Below are 19,897 nucleotides of genomic sequence, written 5' to 3'. Positions count from 1 at the left end.
CGACGCAGTTATTCTGGAGCAGTTAATATATTATTGCTATTATGGCTTGATTCACCAGTTGGGATCTCCACCAACAATTGGCTTCGTGTCTCTGGGCGCTCCTGCTCCAGTTCTCGCTTCTTATGGAAATCCCAACAACCCAGCATACTGTCCCGATTCGCTGGTTCGCTACACAGACCACATGTCTTTCTGGGAAAGACTATATAATGCCTATGTTATGGCTCGAATGCTTTACATATGGAGCTACGTAACAATGTCATCGCAAAATGAACTGATTAGGAAATATTTTGGCCCTGATCACCCCCCTGTGGAAGAAATTGACAGAAACTTCAGCCTTCTTATTGTCAACAACCACTTCAGCGTGAATTACCCACGGCCACTGTTGCCTAATGTCATTGAGGTGACGGGACTACATCTAGAGGAACAGCGGAAGCCACTTCCTGGGGTAAGTAGTAACATTTACTGTGTGTTAACCCAGAAGAATAATTACATTTTTAAATTATTAGTGTAAAACTCTTCCTTGTAAGAATATCCTCCACTCTTTGTGGGTAACTGAACATTTCTTGACCCATGACACACAACTGTGGACACGACGCATTTTCAGTATCGTCTGACTGCGCACTGAAATACCTAATAAATATATCATATGCGGATTGGTCAAAGATTGACATACATATGACTGAATACACTACGTGCGACGTTAGGTTGCGCATATAGATGCGTACATACAAATGATTTCTGTCAGAAGAAAGTGACAACGAGAACTACGTCAGCCACCGATGGTTGCATGTTTGTAGAGACTGACAAGTTTGAGAAGACTGCCAGACAGATTCCAGAAGAGCTACTAGCGCACATGGGTATAATCAACGATGGTATTGTAAGAGAAGGGAAGAAGTAAACGTCGTCATCGATACTCTAGGTTTAAGAAATTATCAGATAGGAACTGCAACGTTAGAATATTTTCTACAGCAAAATCGCCTTTATATGATAATTCAGACTTTCTATGCCAAATTCAGCTCTTCTGCGGAGCTGAGCAGGAGTCTAATTTTGAAGGAAATTTTTGACAAGTTTCCTACATCATCCAATTGAAAAATGATTAAGAACATTTTGGGGACTTCTAAACCAATGAAAAACATCAGAAACCTTGGTCGGATCTGTATGTCGTCTTTCATAGACTCCCCTGAAGTGTTGCATTGGCCGGTCACACACCTTCTGTCGTATTGTCCCGAATGGTGTTAAGGAATGTAACATGATTCATGATTGGGGGCGGGGGGGGGGGGGGGATGAGGGCGACAGTTTATTTTGAGTCCAAATGCTGGCAGTCCTGCTGGTTTCTGTCTCAGTTTTACCCGGTGACTTTCTTTCCGAAGCAATGACAGGGCAGAAATCCATCTGCAAATGGGGTAACGCCCGCTGTTATGATTAAGGAGATAGTCATCTACTCTTATTTTCATCCACGTATTGGATTACAGAAGTCTAGAACCTGATTTTGTTAGCTGTGCTCTGCCACTGTGGAAGTGTCTGTGTGGCCAAGTGTTGCTTTTGTAGGGAGAAAAGGTGACAAATTTTTCCGAGTTACTGAGTCTGAACGATGAAACCAGATATTTAGAAGCACGACGTATGTAGCGAATCTGTAAGTACAAAAAACTTCTGTATTGCAGCTCACCACTTATTCTTTGTGTTTGTACCTGCCTCAGTAAGTTTCCCCACGTTTTGATTCTATCTCCTGAAATTTCATCTCTTTCAACGAGCAGTGAACGAATACATTACTTAGGCGCTGTTGTTTGGGAGATTCGGGAAGGGCAGGTTCAGCCGTCTAGGTTTTCCTGCAGTTTGCCCACGATGGCGCCTTGCCTTCGCGAAGTATGATAATTGTGTGTGTGTGTGTGTGTAGTAGTAGTAGTAGTAGAGGGATTTTTAGGCGCACGACAGCAAGGTCTTCAGCGCCCGTTCAGTAACATAGTGAGACGGGTGTCAAGAAAAAAACTCAAAACAGTTATAGAAAACGGAACATAAAACACGGGGAATAATCGTTGAAAAACATGTGCTCACCCACACCGAAGCGTGGGATGAAGCAGGATGCCAGCAGTAAAACATGGACAACACAGGAAGAAAATGACAGAGGGAGCTAAAACAATGTAGCAGATGGAAGTGGCTGGCTGAGCACAGGGAAAAAAGGGGAGGAGTCAGCCACTCTGCAATACACTAAAACCTCCAGCCTAAAAGTTTAGGCCAGAGTCCAGACACGTCACAAAACTTAAAAACCCTAGACACACACGTCTCATCATTAGCTAAAACAGAAGGCAGATCCCCAACAACTTATGCTTCTGCCGTGCATCTCGGTATAAAATGCAGTCTTTTAAAATGTGCCGGACAGAGATGTGCACACCACAAGCATCACAAAACGGAGGATCCTCCCGCCGTAATAAAAAGCTATGTGTGTGTGTGTGTGTGTGTGTGTGTGTGTGTGTGTGTGTGTGTGTGTGTGTGTGTATCGTGGGGTCATGACTGTCGTGAATGGTGATGAGAGATGGGAGAAGTGAAATCCAGTACCGACACACAGCCTACTCCTTTCGAATAGCACCAAGGGGTCGCTGAGCTTAGCGCCACCTTTTGCCGGACGGCTCACCATCAACAGTATCAGATGCCTACACTACACGAGACGCTGCGGAAAGGTTTAGAATATAATCTAGAACATCGGCCTGAGGTCTGGTGGTCAGGAATTTTACGCCACCATCCCATCTCACCTTCGCCGTAAAAGCATAGGGAAAATAGACAATAGCACGTCGATTACCCATACGGTTAACCGTACAACTACTAGCCACGCCAGACGTTACTCTCCTTCGGTGATCTGACTATAACCGGTGTGACTATGAAATAAAAGGCTGCAGAATACTCTGCAGATTTCGTCTACGCTCAACGACAACATTCATTTTCCCTCCTGTTCCTATGCCCTTCGGCTTTCTTCTGACCTGGCATTCCTTAATTCCATGTGCCTATGCAGGCCTTCGTACTTGATTCGTACCTTGCTCATAAGGAATGTATAGATGGTGAGGGACTTTATAGCGAGTTAATACGTTCTTTTTTAGCGCTTACAATACCTAAGACCATAGTGCCTAGACATGTAAAGCCCAGCGTACAGGTTTTAATCGCTCGTCACATTGTACCTAAGTCGTGTTACGAACAGCCTTCTGTGTGCATACTCCTGACGTCCTTATACGAATAAAGGTAAATTATAATATGTAGTTTTGTAAGGCGCTAATGGATAATGTCTGTGCCTCAGATGCTATTACTTCGTAACTGATGTACTTTATAGTGATAATAGTAGGTACAGGAAATGTGGGCTTTGTATGTGTATGTGACAAGCAGTTATAGTAAAGTTGTGTTTTAGTAATAATGAGTGGTTATACAGTGGGACCGTGAGTGCGCTGATTGGACAGCGCTATCTGGAGGCCGGTTGTGAACCGCTAGAATCACAGCAGGTAAGCCTGCGCGGAATAGGGCAGTGATGATGCCTACCAGTGTTAGGCGAACAGTGGTAGTTTCGTCTGGTGACTTCAGTTGTATATTTTATGGAAAGAACGACCATGAGAGCAGTTTTTTATTAATTTTTTATTGGTTGTGTCAATGATTTTTATCAGATGGTCTGCCTCATGTGCCATGATGTCCATATGGTTTTATAAATGTTAATTCACGTTTCAGGTATGTGGTTCTGTAATAATTGTAATGTATATAGTTAACTCATGTAAGCCCTCCCTCAAACTGTTATGTTATACCTTCACAGATCCGATGATGGCACCTTGAGAGTGCCGAAACCGGTGATCTAGTGAACGATTTTGAAGCGATCGTGGCTTTTCAATTATTTTTTAACAACATTCATAGTTAAATATGGATTAAGCATTGCTACGAATAGCGTTGGGCTTTGAACTCTCTTATATACCGCCCTGAAATGCTAAAATACGTCAAAACAAGAAGTAAAAGACAATAAAATGTACATAAGTGAAAGAATCACATGAAAAGAAGGAGATATGTAGCCTATAGCCCAATAGTGATAGCTTCTGCTCCTACGCAAACATTCTGTGTGGGGGGATGGCACTCCCCTCTCTGCCACATATTGTGATGTGGAGCGCGGGAAAATTCACTACGTAAATGCCTCTGTACGTGATACAGTTCGTACAATTTTGTCTTCACTGTCCCTATGGGAGCGATATTGTGCGGCTGTATTATTCTCCTAGAGTCCTGAACACTGCTTCCTAAGACTTTTGTAGATTAGTTGACGTCTGTTTTCAGTGGTCTGCCAGTTCCGCTTTTCTACAGTACCCACGTCGCTCTCACCTGTGTCAAACAAGTTACTATTCGTACTGTCCAACTTTCTGTTCATTATATTAGTCCTATTAGGTACGGATGACACACACTTGAGCAGTATTATAAGTTTGGTCACTTCAGTACAAGGTGCATTTGAAAAGTTCTGTGAATGGTCTCAGAAAATAATGGAAATAAGGGATACAAACAAAGTACCTTTACTGGTCAATGGCTTTGTCGCAGTGGTCACACCTGTTCCTGTCAGATCACCGACGTTAAGGGTTGTTGGGCTTGCCTAGCACGTGGCTGGTTGACCATCCGAATCTGCCGAGAGCTGTTGACATGTGGGATGCATTCAGACCTCGTGAGACCAACTGAGGAGCTACTTGAAAGAGAAATAGTGGCTTCGGTCACGAAAATTGACAACGAACGGGAGAGTGGAGAGCTGACCACATGCTCTCCACAACCGCATCCAGTGACACCTGTTGGCTGAAGATGACACTGCAGTCGGTCGATACTGTTGGGCCTTTTGAGGCTTCTTCGGAGTTTTGGGCTTTCAGGTAATCACCATTAGCTACAACACACCTCTGATATCGTTTGTTAAGGCGTTGGCAAACGCTTGTTGTAGAATAGCTCAAATCGCTGCGGCCACGCGTTGTTGGATATCCGCAACGTCTTCGAAGTCTGTGCCTACCAGCGTCAAATTTAAGTGAAACAAAAAAAAAAGTCTCTCGGTGCCAAATCTGGAAGATAAGGAGGGTGTTGCAGAACAACCACCTTGCGCTGAGCGACAAAGTTGAGCACATAGATAGCGATGTGCGGACGGGCGTTATCGCCGACGAAATTCCACCGTCCACTCAGGTACAGTTGTGGCCGAACCCGCCGGATGCGTTGTAGCAGCCGTTTCAAAACTCACGCGTAAACTTCCATGTTGACAATTTCGTCCTCAGGTAGTAATTCGTGATAGATGAAGGCCTTCCTGTCGGAAAAGGCGATCAACATCGACAGAATCTTGGATTTTTCCAGCCGACCTTTTTTTTTTTTTCGTTCGTGAAGGACGATGAACATCATACCACTGACTGTCGGTCTGTCGGTGGGTTCTGCATCGTGCTGGTAGCACCAGGTCTCATATCCTGTAATGATGGTTTTCAAGAAGTGATGACGCCGGCCAGACATGTCGATGACATGTCCAGACGTATCCATCCGTCTTTGGTATTTCTCGTCTGTCAGCGTGTGCGGTACAAACCGGGCACAGATGTTCCGCCTTTTTTAATATTCGTGAACAATACTTCTTACACCGTCTCTGCGTATCTTCGACCCCTCTGTTGTCACTGTCAAAGACAGTCGCCGACCCTCCGCAAGCATCCGTCTCACTCGTTGGACGTTGTCTGGCACTGTTCTTGTTGACGACTCATCCAGGCCGCCTCCCGTTCCGTCTCTAAAGAGTTTAAATCACGCAATACACACTTCCTAGTTACTGCTTCAACTTCATACACTTGCACTGACATTCCATGAGCCTCCGTCACAGTGTTCCCTAACTTGAAGCAAAATTTCATGTCAACGGGTTGCTCCATTTTGCAGTGACACAAGTTTTCATATCGACTCCGTAAATTTGGTCGCAGTGTGCACCATTGCTTCACTTCGGCGGTTTTCGCCATAGGAAGCGCCTGTTGACATTTCTCTCATTATAACTGACGCTGATGCTAGCCTTTGGGACCATTCAACGAATTTTTCAGCGCACCTTGTGTTTTTTAAGCGATCTCCTCTGTAGAGTGAATGCATTTTCACAGTATGGTACTAATGAACCGAAGTTTGACACCTGCTTTCTCTACGACTAGCCTACGATATCTTTCCATTTCATATCCCCACAAATTGTTACATACAGATTCTGCTATGAGTTTTCTGATTCGAACTGTGCTTCATTGCCGCAGTACTCATAGACTATAACGTGTTTGCGTTTTGTGATGTACACAGTTTTACGTTTCTGAATATCTGAAGCAAGTTTCGTTTCCAATCTTTGCACTACTTTGAAATATTAATAATCTGTTCCTGAATAACTGTGCAACTTATTTTCAGATAGTGGGTCAATATACATAGCAGCATCGTCTGCAAGAAGTCTGGGATTGCTATCAATATTGTCGATCAAGTCATTAACGTACAGCATTAACAGCAAGCATGGCAATAAATGTCCCTGAGGTACATGTTGAATTAGATCTGCATTTGTCGATAGCAAAGAAATCATTAATCCAATCAAAAACCTCGTATAATTGGACTTAGTTAATAATCGTCCGTATTTCACTGAATCAAATGCTTTGCCGGAAGACTAGACAAATTGTGTCTATGTTTTTGCTTTGACCCACGGGTTTCGGGATGTCATGTGGGAAGAACGTTAGTTTGGTTTCATATGAAAGTCTTTCCAAATCCATGATGGCTGGAGTTGGAAGAGTGATTTTGTTCGAGATATCTCATTACATTTGGGCTCATAAGTTGTTCTAAGAGCCTACAAGTACTGGATGTCAGGGGCATTACATGGCAGTTTTGTGAATCATTTCTGCTATTCTTCTTATAGGTAGGTGAGCAAATAATGGGCACAGATTCAGTGAGATCTACGGTATATTATGGTCAAAACAGGGTCTAAGTCAACTGCAGATTCTGTATAGACTCTGGCAGGGCATCCATTGGACTTTGGAGGACCTGTTCGGTTTAATGACCTCTTCTGTTTCTCAGCGTCATCGCCATTAATATCTACACACAATATTTGTAGTATTTCCTTTGTAAAGGAACATTTGGAAACCTAGTTCAGTTCTTCTGCTACTCCTTTTTACTGCTTTAGTTGGTCAAAACAAACACAGTGACGTGGCAATGTTTTTCATTCTAACACAATGAACAGAAGAGCAGAACAAAACCAATTAATCACTGGTTGTATGACACTGTGGGTACTGCGGTCTAAATTGAAGGGCTACTCAACAGTCAAACAATGGACTATTCTTTAGAGTACAGACCATTCTTACTAACTGTGGCGTATAGATAAGCTCTGATCTCCCAAATGGTGTCCTTGTGAAGGAAACTCACCACGCAGTACATAGTGTACTAGTAAAATTCCTCACCTCACCACTCCTTTTCAGTCACCAATCATAGTTCTGAGTAGTCACCAACTGTGAGTCTCCCAAAGATCAGATCTTTCCCTAATATCATCTTTATGTCTTTCATACGGTACTGACGTGGAAGATATCACTATTTTCTTTGATTATTTCCATAATCTGGTTTCGCAGTACCACCAGATGAGTCATTTCCAGATATCACAAATGCTGCAGTTGGTTCAGAGTCTCTTCAGCAATCCCGATCTGACTTAAGAAACTCGTAACAAATAGTACAGCCTATAACATTATTTGTTTATGGTTAATTAAAATTTTTATAATTGTTTTGCTTTAAAATTTTCACATATTGGTACTATATTTTCTGTAGATGTAAAGTAAAGTGTGCTACACTGGAGTTTGAAGTTCTTTGCATTGTATGTGAGTAATGTATTTAAAATACTACGTAAATTGTTTATTACGGTAAATAATTTTCTGATCACGTTTCGTATTTAGAAATATTTGTGTGTATAAATTGTTAATGTTGAGGTAAATTTGACAATTTAAGAGCTGGTCACGCCTAGGAACAATGTAAAAAATAGGCGTAATATAAAAGCCAGTGTGCTTTTATTTGAAATGGAAATGGCTCTGGAAAGTGGAAAATTGGCGCGCTACCGAGAGCAAGCGCGGAAAGTAAGCCACACAGTCTGTAAGCAGCAGTGATTGAGGCAATACCTCTGTGGAGCAGGAGAAACTTTGCCTGCAAATTTGCACAAAAATGCTAAGGATGAAGGCTGCAAACGGCTTACGGCATAGCTGCGAGTTGTTGAGCTACTGTATGTGAAACTGAACAGCGCCAAGAAGAGAAATGGAGCCATACAGCAAGATACTTGCAGGCCATACTATGGGTAGTGTAGCCGTCATAACTGTTCGCCACACCCAAGCCTACAGCCACCAGATAAGATTTTTTTGTATTTTTACTTTTGTGCAACGTGAACCATTAATTTAAGCCGTGTTTTAATAATCATTCTTGAACTTTAAAGAAACTGGTTCACCCTGTTATTTCATCCTAACCATACACCTATATAGAGCTCCTTCCTGGTGTTTGATTAATCCGAGTATCCTGTTTTACAGACTTTTGAAGTGCCAAGTTAATATAAAGAGTTACCATTTAAATTGTTTTTGTGTAAATAATAACTAAGTTTTCTCAACTATTGCAAAATGTTATAGTAAAAGTTTACTTACGCAAACTTCAATCATAGAGAAGCCAAGTTATTAGAATCTGTCAAGTGACTATACAGAACCGCTTCAAAGAGTAATATCTTTTGAAAGTAAATTCCAGTAAAGAAGAGGTTTTCTTCCAGTTAAATATTCAGTATAAAATGTGTGTGCTTTAGTATCTAAGTATTTTACTATTTAAGTTTGTTGATTATGGAAAGTACTTTTCTAAAGGTCCCCTGGCCAACTTTTTTAGCTTCCTTGAAGTAATCTACTGGGCTTTTTTCTCTCTTACAAGCGCGATGTATAAGGGCGTAGTCGAGCATTGTTTAAGAGGAGTAATATTTATTTGAAGAACCAAATTAAACAGTAGCAAGAAAGTGGGCACAATTCATACTTCTGCTTTTCCAATTCTTCATTGTTTAATTGCCTGGATAGGCTGGCGACCGTCAGTACAGGTTTTAAACCACTAAATGAACTTTGAACTGAGTTGTCGTAGATTCAATGTAATATTATTGATACTGCGTTTCTATCTAACCAATGGGTAAGATCTTAGGAAAAGAAGTGAATAGTCTGATTTACTTATCCATTAGACACAACACACGGTCAGATCCTGTAAAAAGGGTAACTCTATTGATTAGCTTTTCCTATAAACAGGACTATCCTCCCACAGTGTACTTTATTTAGAAACTAAACTAAATTTTAGTAAGAGGGTTATTACGTGGCAATGTGGAGATAGGATTTCTGTTATTTAGGTAAAAGCATATTAAATTCCAATAGTAGTGGTAGGGTTATAAGCACTACTTGAAACCTTACTTACAAATTTAGTTAATCATGTCTGTGAAGAAGACCCTATGAAACGGAATGTTATTCCAGAATTTCTCCCAGATAAAACAACGAACATTTAACCTAAAGTGATGAATTATCAGTGTGCGACCTGAGAATAGTATTGATTTTAGTAGCTGCTGTTTTCACAATATCTCACAAATGACAGCAAATTCTTTTCCCTATAGTACAAACTATTCTTACTCATACGGTACACGTTTTAACAAAAACAGCGGGAAGAAAACGAAATTATTTGATTAGCTTGTTTTGAGATTCTGATGTAATATTGTTTATGTTCTACTACAACTGAACCACTGTTTGTTCATATTATATGCGTTTTTTGGGATCTCACTGAGAAACGGTTTCAGTAGGGAGAAAGCAAATTTCGTGTCACCAGTGCTCTCATTTCAGAGATAGAACGGCAGATTATGATATAAGAACCTATACTTCAAAACTGAACCACTGTAGCTACCGTAAAGAAAGATGGTTCAAAGAACAGAATTAAATAATAGGGGAAGAGTAACAAAATCGTCTGTTTAGATCCGCCATTGATGAAATACGCATACTACTTAGATGTTTGAAGAGTGTAGACGAGAAAATTAATTCGGTTATTTCAGACAGATCGGAAATAGGTATAAGGAAATGGAAAAAAGTTTTTTTCTGGTAGATGTAAGTCCGTAATATATTGCACGCGAACTTGTTACAAGCAGTATGAAATCAACAATAATGTTGTCTACATAACATTTCACACGCCAAAGTATCTCTAGGAGAAAAGAATAAATACGCTGTCCTTGGTCATTCTATTAAGAACTAATGCCTAATCTAAGAATATTGATTGTAATATCTCGATTGAAGGGTCGTGAATATTTTGAGTTCAAGCTAAAAATACAAAATCCATCAAACGTGTTGGTCTGTAAAATGTGAGGAAACAAAGAAGTGGACAACTAATATTAATATGAAACTGATGACGCACTAGCAGACCAACTCAAATAATTTCTTGTTGCAAGAAGTACCGTTTTCTGTTGTATCTCGTGTAACAAGACTGAAAACGTTGTTGCTACAGTCGACAAGAATTCCCATTAGTCTTGGTTCATTGATTTAGGCTACAACAGTTGCATCAGGATAGAATATTTAGTTAACTGTGGTAAAATCATTTTACGAGACATCTCTTCACGACTATTTACGGTTTAAATTATTTTTCAAATGTATGGATGCATGTTTCGCCTAATAGTACATTCAATGAGGCGTTTTGTCCCATGATTTTCTCTTCACTTTTAACTTTGCAGAAGATTATATTCGTTTATACTGCGTAAAAAGTGTCTGTATTATGGCGCCTTCATGCGCCTGAAGTGCAAACTTTGGCATTGCTGTAAATATGTCGTAGGTTCCTCCACCTGTTTTGACCAGTATTTTGTAGAATACTGTGATGTTTAGACATCATGAAGCCAAGTCCCAGAAAATCATTTCCATCTATTACATACTCGTAAATTTAGTAATGAATGCTTTATTTTTCTACCACTTTTACGAAACGTTGTCTTACAGAGATGTATTTTGATCATTTATACAGGTGGTGCGTATAACAGTGGTGAAAAGAGCCATATAACATTGCACTCATTTTATTTCTTTCAACCATGTTGACAATATTTCTCAGAATTTGAGTAGTCCTTGCTAATTATCAGTTCTGATTGTTTCATGTAAGCATTGTGTAATGGTAATATCTGTTCCATAGGGTATGTATGTCCTTAATATTTATTTTTGATTGTAGCTAAACCAGCAGACACTGGCTGAAAGTAGAATTTTCAGTTGTAGGGTAACACTAAACAGATGCAGTCCATGAATAAAAAGTTGTCATTTAGAATTTTTGTGGAGATTGCTTCCAGATATCCAAAACTCACACAGCCTTTGTTATTCTATCAGCTACTGTCTTACCTCCTCCGAGATTTTTTTCCCTGGTAGAGTGTGTTTTGTGTATCACTTGTTTCCATTTGCTATCTTACATAAAGTTGATTAAATACTGAGCTATGGAATCTTTAGTTTTAGCCAAATACAACGAGATATTTATATTTTCCAGGAGCTACAAATTCGGTCTTTACTAATGTTCAGGTAACGAGGTATGTATCTGTTATACACGCAATAACTACAGTCGACAATAACAATCGTATTTCCTGCTATGATGATCAGTCAATTAAGTGTTCTTAGTCATTGTGGAGAGCAAACCAAAAGTACAACATAACAATTAAATTTAAAAGGCACACAGCTCACAATAGTAAATGAAAAGAAAACTTATTGAGTAACAGTTGTACCAAAGCACGTGCGAAAAGTCAATCTTAAATACAGTTATATATACAGGAAAATGGAAGATATAGAAAGGAAGAAAACACAGTAACATGTAACAACAACAGAAGAAGAACCAGTTATCATAAAAAATCAATAAATATTCCAACCATTAAGAGATGATACTTTACACATCAACTATGACTAGCAGCTCGTCCCACGCATCCCCCGATCGGACTACGACTGTGGCTGCCCGGGATACTGCCCACATTGAGGCTGATCCCTCACCTGTGGTAGAGTGGGAGGTCGTCTCGAGGTGTGGCAGGGGGCGAGAGACATTCCTGAGGGCTGAACGGAAGGCCTCTCCAGTTTGTCTGACGAACCGGTTTCAGGCTCTGTCTCAGGCTGATACTGATCTTCGGCCGGACATGGGTGCTTGACCTGTTCCAGAGGTTGCCCCTCAGTCTGCATGATCCGGGCGGTCGCAGAGGGTGAGCTTACTGGTAGTTGGGAGCTCCAACGTAGGGCGCGTAATGGGGCCCCTTAGGGATATGGCAGCAACTCCAGAGGGGAAGAAAACCAATGTGCACTCCTTGTGCATACCGGGGGGAGTCATTCCAGATGTGGAAAGGGTCCTTCCGGACGCCATGAAGGTTACAGGGTGCACCTATCTGCAGGTGGTCGCTCACGTCGGCACCAATGATATGTGTCGCTATGGATCGGAGGAAATCCTCTCTGGCTTCCGGCGGCTATCTGATTTGGTGAAGACTGCCAGTCTCGCTAGCGGGATGAAAGCAGAGCTCACCATCTGCAGCATCGTCGACAGGACTGACTGCGGACCTTTGGTACAGAGCCGAGTGGAGGGTCTGAATCAGAGGCTGAGACGGCTCTGCGACCATGTGGGCTGCAGATTCCTCGACTTGCGCCGTAGGGTGGTGGGGTTTCGGGTTCCGCTGGATAGGTCAGGAGTCCACTACACGCAGCAAGCGGCTACACGGGTAGCAGGGGTTGTGTGGCGTGGACTGGGCGGTTTTTTTTTATGTTAGATGGCCACGGGCAAGTACAGAAAGGGCAGCAGCCTTAAAGGGTGCGGGCAAAGTCAAGACATGCGGGAACCAAGCAGCAATCGGTATTGTAATTGTAAACTGTCGAAGCTGCATTGATAAAGTACCGGAACTTCAAGCGCTGATAGAAAGCACCGAAGCTGAAATCGTTATAGGTACAGAAAGCTGGCTGAAGCCAGAGATAAATTCTGCCGAAATTTTTACAAAGGCACAGACGGTGTTTAGAAAGGATAGAGTGCGTGTTTGTCGCTGTTAGTAGTATTTTACCCTGTAGTGAAGTAGAACTGGATAGTTCCTGTGAGTTATTATGGGTGGAGGTTACACTCAACAACCGAGCTAGGTTAATAGTTGGCTACTTTTACCGACCCCCAGCTCAGCAGCATTAGTGGCAGAACAACTGAAAGAAAATTTGGAATAAATTTCACATAAATTTTCTCAGCATGTTATAGTCTTAGGTGGAGATTTCAATTTACCAGATGTAGACTGGGACACTCAGATGTTTAGGACGGGTGGTAGGGACAGAGCATCGAGTGATATTATACTGAGTGCACTATCCGAAAATTACCTCGAGCAATTAAACAGAGGACTGGTGGAGACAACATCTTGGACCTACTGATAACAAACAGACCCGAACTTTTCGACTCTGTAAGTGCAGAACAGGGAATCAGTGATCATAAGGCCGTTGCAGCATCCCTGAATATGGAAGTTAATAGGAATATAAAAAAAAGGGAGGAAGGTTTATCTGTTTAGCAAGAGTAATAGAAGGCAGATTTCAGACTACCTAACAGATCAAAACGAAAATTTCTGTTCCGACACTGACAATGTTGAGTGCTTATGGAAAAAGTTCAAGGCAATCGTAAAATGCGTTTTAGACAGGTACGTGCCGAGTAAAACTGTGAGGGACGGGAAAAACCCACCGTGGTTCAACAACAAAGTTAGGAAACTACTGCGAAAGCAAAGAGAGCTTCACTCTAAGTGTAAACGCAGCCAAAACCTTTAAGAAAAACAGAAGCTAAACGATGTCAAATTTAGCGTAAGGAGGGCTATGCGTGAAGCGTTCAGTGAATTCGAAAGTAAAATTCTATGTACCGATTTGACAGAAAATGCTAGGAAGTTCTGGTCTGACGTTAAATCAGTAAGTGGCTCGAAACAGCATATCCAGACACTCCGGGATGATGATGGCATTGAAACAGAGGATGACACGCGTAAAGCTGAAATCCTAAACACCTTTTTCCAAAGCTGTTTCACAGAGGAAGACCGCACTGCAGTTTCTTCTCTAAATCCTCGCACAAATGAAAAAATGGCTGACATCGAAATAAGTGTCCAAGGAATAGAAAAGCAACTGTAATCACACAACAGAGGAAAGTCGACTGGACCTGACGGGATACCAATTCGATTCTACACAGAGTACGCGAAAGAACTTGCCCCCCTTCTAACAGCCGTGTACCGCAAGTCTCTAGAGGAACGGAAGGTTCCAAATGATTGGAAAAGAGCACAGGTAGTTCCAGTCTTCAAGAAGGGTCGTCGAGCAGATGTGCAAAACTATAGACCTATATCTCTGACGTCGATCTGTTGTAGAATTTTAGAACATGTTTTTTGCTCGCGTATCATGTCGTTTTTGGAAACCCAGAATCTACTCTGTAGGAATCAACATGGATTCCGGAAACAGCGAACGTGTGAGACCCAACTCGCTTTATTTGTTCATGAGACCCAGAAAATATTAGATACAGGCTCCCAGGTAGATGCTATTTTCCTTGACTTCCGGAAGGCGTTCGATACAGTTCCGCACTGTCGCCTGATAAACGAAGTAAGAGCCTACGGAATATCAGACCAGCTGTGTGGCTGGATTGAAGAGTTTTTAGCAAACAGAACACAGCATGTTGTTATCAATGGAGAGACGTCTACGGATGTTAAAGTAACCTCTGGCGTGCCACAGGTGAGTGTTATGGGACCATTGCTTTTCACAATATATATAAATGACCTAGTAGATAGTGTCGGAAGTTCCATGCGGCTTTTCGCGGATGATGCTGTAGTATACAGAGAAGTTGCAGCATTAGAAAATTGTAGCGAAATGCAGGAAGATCTGCAGCGGATAGGCACTTGGTGCAGGGAGTGGCAACTGACCCTTAACATAGACAAATGTAATGTATTGCGAATACATAGAAACAAGGATCCTTTATTGTATGATTATATGATAGCGGAACAAACACTGGTAGCAGTTACTTCTGTAAAATATCTGGCAGTATACGTGCGGAAAGATTTGAAGTGGAATGATCATGTAAAATTAATTGTTGGTAAGGCGGGTACCAGGTTGAGATTCATTGGGAGAGTCCTTAGAAAACGTAGTCCATCAACAAAGGAGGTGGCTTACAAAACACTCGTTCGACCTATACTTGAGTATTGCTCATCAGTGTGGGATCCGTACCAGATAGGGTTGACAGAGGAGATAGAGAAGATCCAAAGAAGAGCGGCGCGTTTCGTCGTCACAGGGTTATTTGGTAAGCGTGATAGCGTTGCGGAGATGTTTAACAAACTCAAGTGGCAGACTCTGCAAGAGAGGCGCTCTGCATCGCGGTGTAGCTTGCTTGCCAGGTTTCGAAAGGGTGCGTTTCTGGATGAGGTACCGAATATATTGCTTCCCCCTACTTATACCTCCCGAGGAGATCATGAATGTAAAATTAGAGAGATTCGAGCGCGTACGGAGGCTTTCAGACAGTCGTTCTTCCCGCGAACCATACGCGACTGGAACAGAAAAGGCAGGTAATGACAGTGGCACGTAAAGTGCCCTCAGCCACACACCGTTGGATGGCTTGCGGAGCATAAATGTAGATGTAGATGTAGAAAAATAAAAGTCATAGAAGTAAAGATTTAAAAACATACAATTTTTGAATTTATAATTCCACTCATGTGATTCAAACCATGTGGTATTTGTAGAAAGTTTTAAAGCAAATCGTGACAATGTGGTATGAATACTGAAAATAGTTACCAAATCTCGATGTATAAACACACAGTTTTAATGACATAAATTAAACATAAAATGATTATAAATTAAACTTAAAATGATTACTGGGTGATGAAGAGAAGTATCTGAATGAGGCATATTACAGTGAATGTTAGTAAATTGAAGATACTCCTTCTTTAAAGAATATCAACAAAGATAATTCTCTCCTGAATAAATCTTCCATGTGGTTAAAAAATAATTGCAGCCTTATTTCTTCAAAAAGGACTGTAATTTGGTACCTGACACCCTGTGGAAATCATTGCAATACTTTTATATCCATTTGAAGATCTTCCAAAATACAGCTTGTTTGGTTTTATGAATGCTTAGCCACAGAAAACGCAACTTACAAAATATGAAATCAAAATGATACATAAGAAACGACCTATTAACTAAAATTTCTGTGATATATGTGAATCATAATATTTGGTAGCTATATGAGTGTGCGAAAACAATCATTTTCTTAGACATAAATAGGTACTCATAGCAACTTTTTAGTGCAGTACTGAATGGAATGCTTTCCCTTGAATATGTAATGTCTCTTTTTTACATACTTAAGATTGCCACAGTGGTGGTTAGTTACCTTGAACAACCATGCAGGAAACGACTTTAATCTGGACGTGGACCTAGATGCATTTGAAACTGGATCACACCTAAAACTAGGAGGGTTCAATAAAGTAGATTTTTAAAATACAGCCTTGTGGAATGATGTCTTTTCTCAGATTTAGGGTGATGCTACCTAGAAGAGAAAAAGGATTATCGAGTCACAAGAGATGTTCTTCACATATTGACACATTTTTAAGTTGGACAAAACCTCAGCCATCCAATTCTTTGATGTAGATTGCAGTTTCAGAGAAAAGCGTAATTATGATACATAAAAGTGAGCTTTATAAGTTTATGGGATCCCCACATTTATGAGAACTAGAATTATGGATCACTTTTTTCGAGGTAAACTGGAACCTAATCTCTTAAACTGTGCCGCTCTGTGAGATAGAAAAGTTTTGAATTTGAGTTCCTACCAGTTAATTTGTTTTGCTGACTTTTATTAATGTATGTGGTACTAATACATGTTACTCATTTTGAAATCGCTGGTAGACAGCTCCATGGCAGTCTTCATTAGTGAGAGAAGCTTGACAGCACATTTTCGTTCTTGACGATTAAGTATTCTCAGGATATCAGACCTGAAGATGGCAAATAGGATGCCACATAACGACACCTTGACTCAGCTGATAACCCAAGAAGACTTCATCATCCAGATTTGGCGAGGAAGTCTAAATTACCACATTTTCATTCTTGTGAAGTTTTCTCAACAACTTTCAGTCTCACTTTAAAAAAACGGTGTACTTGTGTGGGTTACATAAGGGATAAAAGTTAAATCTACTAGTCCCATTTCGAATGTATTGTGATGCAAAAATTGCAGAATTTTTGGGTTGAGGCTGAAGATCCAATAACTTAGAAGTACTTAGATTTAACAAAAATATTGCCACTATACAATAACATGTATTCGACTGCTGGTAAGAATATAAAAACTTTAAATGTAACTTATTCGTCTAGAGAGTGATTTAAATTTCCTCAGTTATCATGGAGCAAGTGTATCAGAGAACACGTATTTAACTCGTATCAGCACCTTATCACAATCTCTTATCCATTACATCCTAACTAGACAGGTACTCTCTCAAATTGCTGGCGACTAGTATTCATCAGGAAAAGGATGTAATAATGAGTTAGAGTTAGATGAGATTACTGGTTTTGGTACTTATAGGATAATACACTGTGATGAAAATAATTTGATACTGTGATGAAAATAATTTGACATTGATTTTGCCATTGTTATAAAATCTGTTTTTATTGTTTTACAAAAAACGTTAAATGCAGCGTTTATTATATTCACGAATCTAAAGAATTTACTGTATCTAATCAAAAACGGTTTACTTGTTTGTGTGGTGCTTTGAAAGCCACATCCACTATTGTAAATGACTTCGTATACAGTATGAGATTAATTATTTTGCAGGATATCCAGGATTTTCTTGATGGTGCAAAAAACGGTGTTATTTACTTCAGCCTTGGTACTAATGTGAAGGGTAGTGCAATGCCTGAGCACAAACAACTTGCATTCTTGGGAGCTTTTACGCAGTTACCACAGCGGGTACTTTGGAAGTGGGAGGGGGACAGCCTGCCTGGACAGCCGGAGAACGTTATGATAGCCAAGTGGCTGCCCCAGCAGGACGTCTTGGGTAAGCTTCTATTCAGTGCACCAATTCTTGTAGGTGCAGCACTGTAAAAGCTATTTGTCTTACCTCCCTTTTGCTTTTCCAGCACATCCAAACATTCGTCTGTTCATTACCCAGGGAGGACTTCAGAGCATGAATGAAGCAAGTTATTTTGCAGTACCCCTGATAGGTATTCCCTTTATTGGGGACCAGCATCACAATGTGGCTAAGATGGTACAAGCTGGTATTGGCTACCAACTGCTGTTCAGAGATGTCACTGCTGATTCCATTCTGAAAGCCATTCACACAGTTCTTGGAAGCAACAGGTAGGAATAGGAATATTAAATTTCATTTATGTTATCAAAGGAACAAACAGACAGCCACTTCATTCCTCCTCCACTTTGACTATTGCATACTCCTATTGATGTCTATGTCACCAAAAGTTGAGCCTTAATTTTATCTCATTCGTTTCGCCTAGTCAAAACAATATTTAAAAATAATAGGGGTTTTATTTATTAACTTGCGCGAGATATGTCTTTGTTTTAGACATACAATGGACAATTTCTGTTGGTGAACTTTATTTCCTCACACAGATTACTATCTTATGGTGATAATTTACTTCCCCTCTTTGTTATTATATTTAAAAACGGTCTTTTCCATGTCGACTGTAGAATGTTTTTCGTAGTGTACACTGACTTTTGTTTTTATTCATATTCACCTACTTTTTCATTAACTATGTTTAGCTGATTTTTACACTGTTCTTTTGGAGCTATTCGGAATTGCTGTTTATAGCCTATGATTATCTGTTCTCTTTTACGACAGCTATCGAGAAAACATGAAGCGGTTCTCAGCAGTATTCCGTGAGCACCAGGAGAGGTCTCTGGACACTGCCGTCTGGTGGATCGAGTACGTAATACGTCACAAAGGTGCTCCGCACATGCGCAGTGCAGCCCTCGACATGAGCTGGTGGCAGCTGCTGCAGCTCGACGTGATTGGGTTCGTTGTTGCAATGGCGTCCATTGTGGTCTACGTGCTGTTCAAGGCAGCCACCTATTGCAAAAGACTTTTGGCTGTTAATCTGAAGCAGAAGACTGCGTGAAGCTACTTTTGTAGGTGTCTACAGTCGTTCTATAGATTCAACATGTGAAGAAAGAGGCCAGAAATAAGTTTTTGTGATAATTTATCAACTTTACCGCTAGACACCTTGTTCATACATGATACTCCAATAAAAAATAATAATCCCTGCTGTGCAGGTGACTGGAACATAATTATTTTTATTTATTAAAGTATGATATTATCTATAAAATAAACGTATTGTGTTTCACATTGTTTTAGTTTCAATGGAATCTGCATTTTTATACATTGTGGAAACTGGAGACTGAATTATACTCACATCATATTTAATTTACTAGTGCCTTTATCTATTCCTCTGTGTGTATGTCACTGTTGTCAGCAACACAAGTTTTCGTAGTATTGATAGTGACACTGATATTATTAATAAGACACGTATTTATTTCAAAATATACTCCTGAATGTAGTTCCTAGAAATAATGGTAGTGGAATATAGTAACACTAACTGCAACACTAACTCTGCCTCCATGACAGTCGTCATCGATCTGTATAAAACAGTAATCAGTGATCTAGATCAAATCTAAATGCGGATATGCCTGTGTACTGTGTATGATCCCAGGATGGCCTTTCAAAAGAACCTGGTTAAAGTTTGTACCAGTAATATCAGAAGAGGCACAGTGGCAAATAGGCTTTGCTGATCGCCATCTCAGTCTAAGATGTTAGATTACTACCCACAAAAGATAAAAATCATAGTTCCTCACTAAACGCCACGGTCAGCTTAAATAACCGGGGATTATCATCTCAGTGTGGCCCTTGTGACACGTCAGCCTGAACAGAGCTCCGAGGTGATGTGTTTCAGTT

The 19,897-nt window shown here is 40.6% G+C and overlaps 1 protein-coding gene across 1 annotated transcript; it reads left to right on the top strand.

Annotated features, from left to right (window-relative positions):
• The first annotated feature begins 218 nt into the window (after window positions 1-218).
• On the top strand, window positions 219-19,343 carry LOC124607045 (UDP-glycosyltransferase UGT5-like). The gene is made up of 4 exons (XM_047139220.1): window positions 219-445; window positions 17,767-17,989; window positions 18,072-18,284; window positions 18,781-19,343. Exons 1-4 carry the CDS (start codon window positions 227-229, stop codon window positions 19,062-19,064), a joined length of 939 nt encoding a protein of 312 aa, XP_046995176.1. The 5' UTR covers window positions 219-226; the 3' UTR covers window positions 19,065-19,343.
• Window positions 19,344-19,897: the final 554 nt, after the last annotated feature.

This window comes from Schistocerca americana, chromosome 3, assembly GCF_021461395.2.
Source record: "Schistocerca americana isolate TAMUIC-IGC-003095 chromosome 3, iqSchAmer2.1, whole genome shotgun sequence".
Classification (NCBI taxonomy): Eukaryota; Metazoa; Arthropoda; class Insecta; order Orthoptera; family Acrididae; genus Schistocerca; species Schistocerca americana.
Note: the sequence above shows the minus strand (reverse complement) of the source record. Positions and strands in the feature narration are given on the sequence as shown.

Coding starts and splice junctions, on each gene's coding strand:
- LOC124607045 (XM_047139220.1), top strand. CDS start 227: ATGCTTTACATATGGAGCTACGTAACAATGTCATCGCAAAATGAACTG. Junction 446..17,766: donor AGCGGAAGCCACTTCCTGGG/GTAAGTAGTAAC, acceptor ATTATTTTGCAG/GATATCCAGGATTTTCTTGA. Junction 18,285..18,780: donor CATTCACACAGTTCTTGGAA/GCAACAGGTAGG, acceptor CTGTTCTCTTTT/ACGACAGCTATCGAGAAAAC.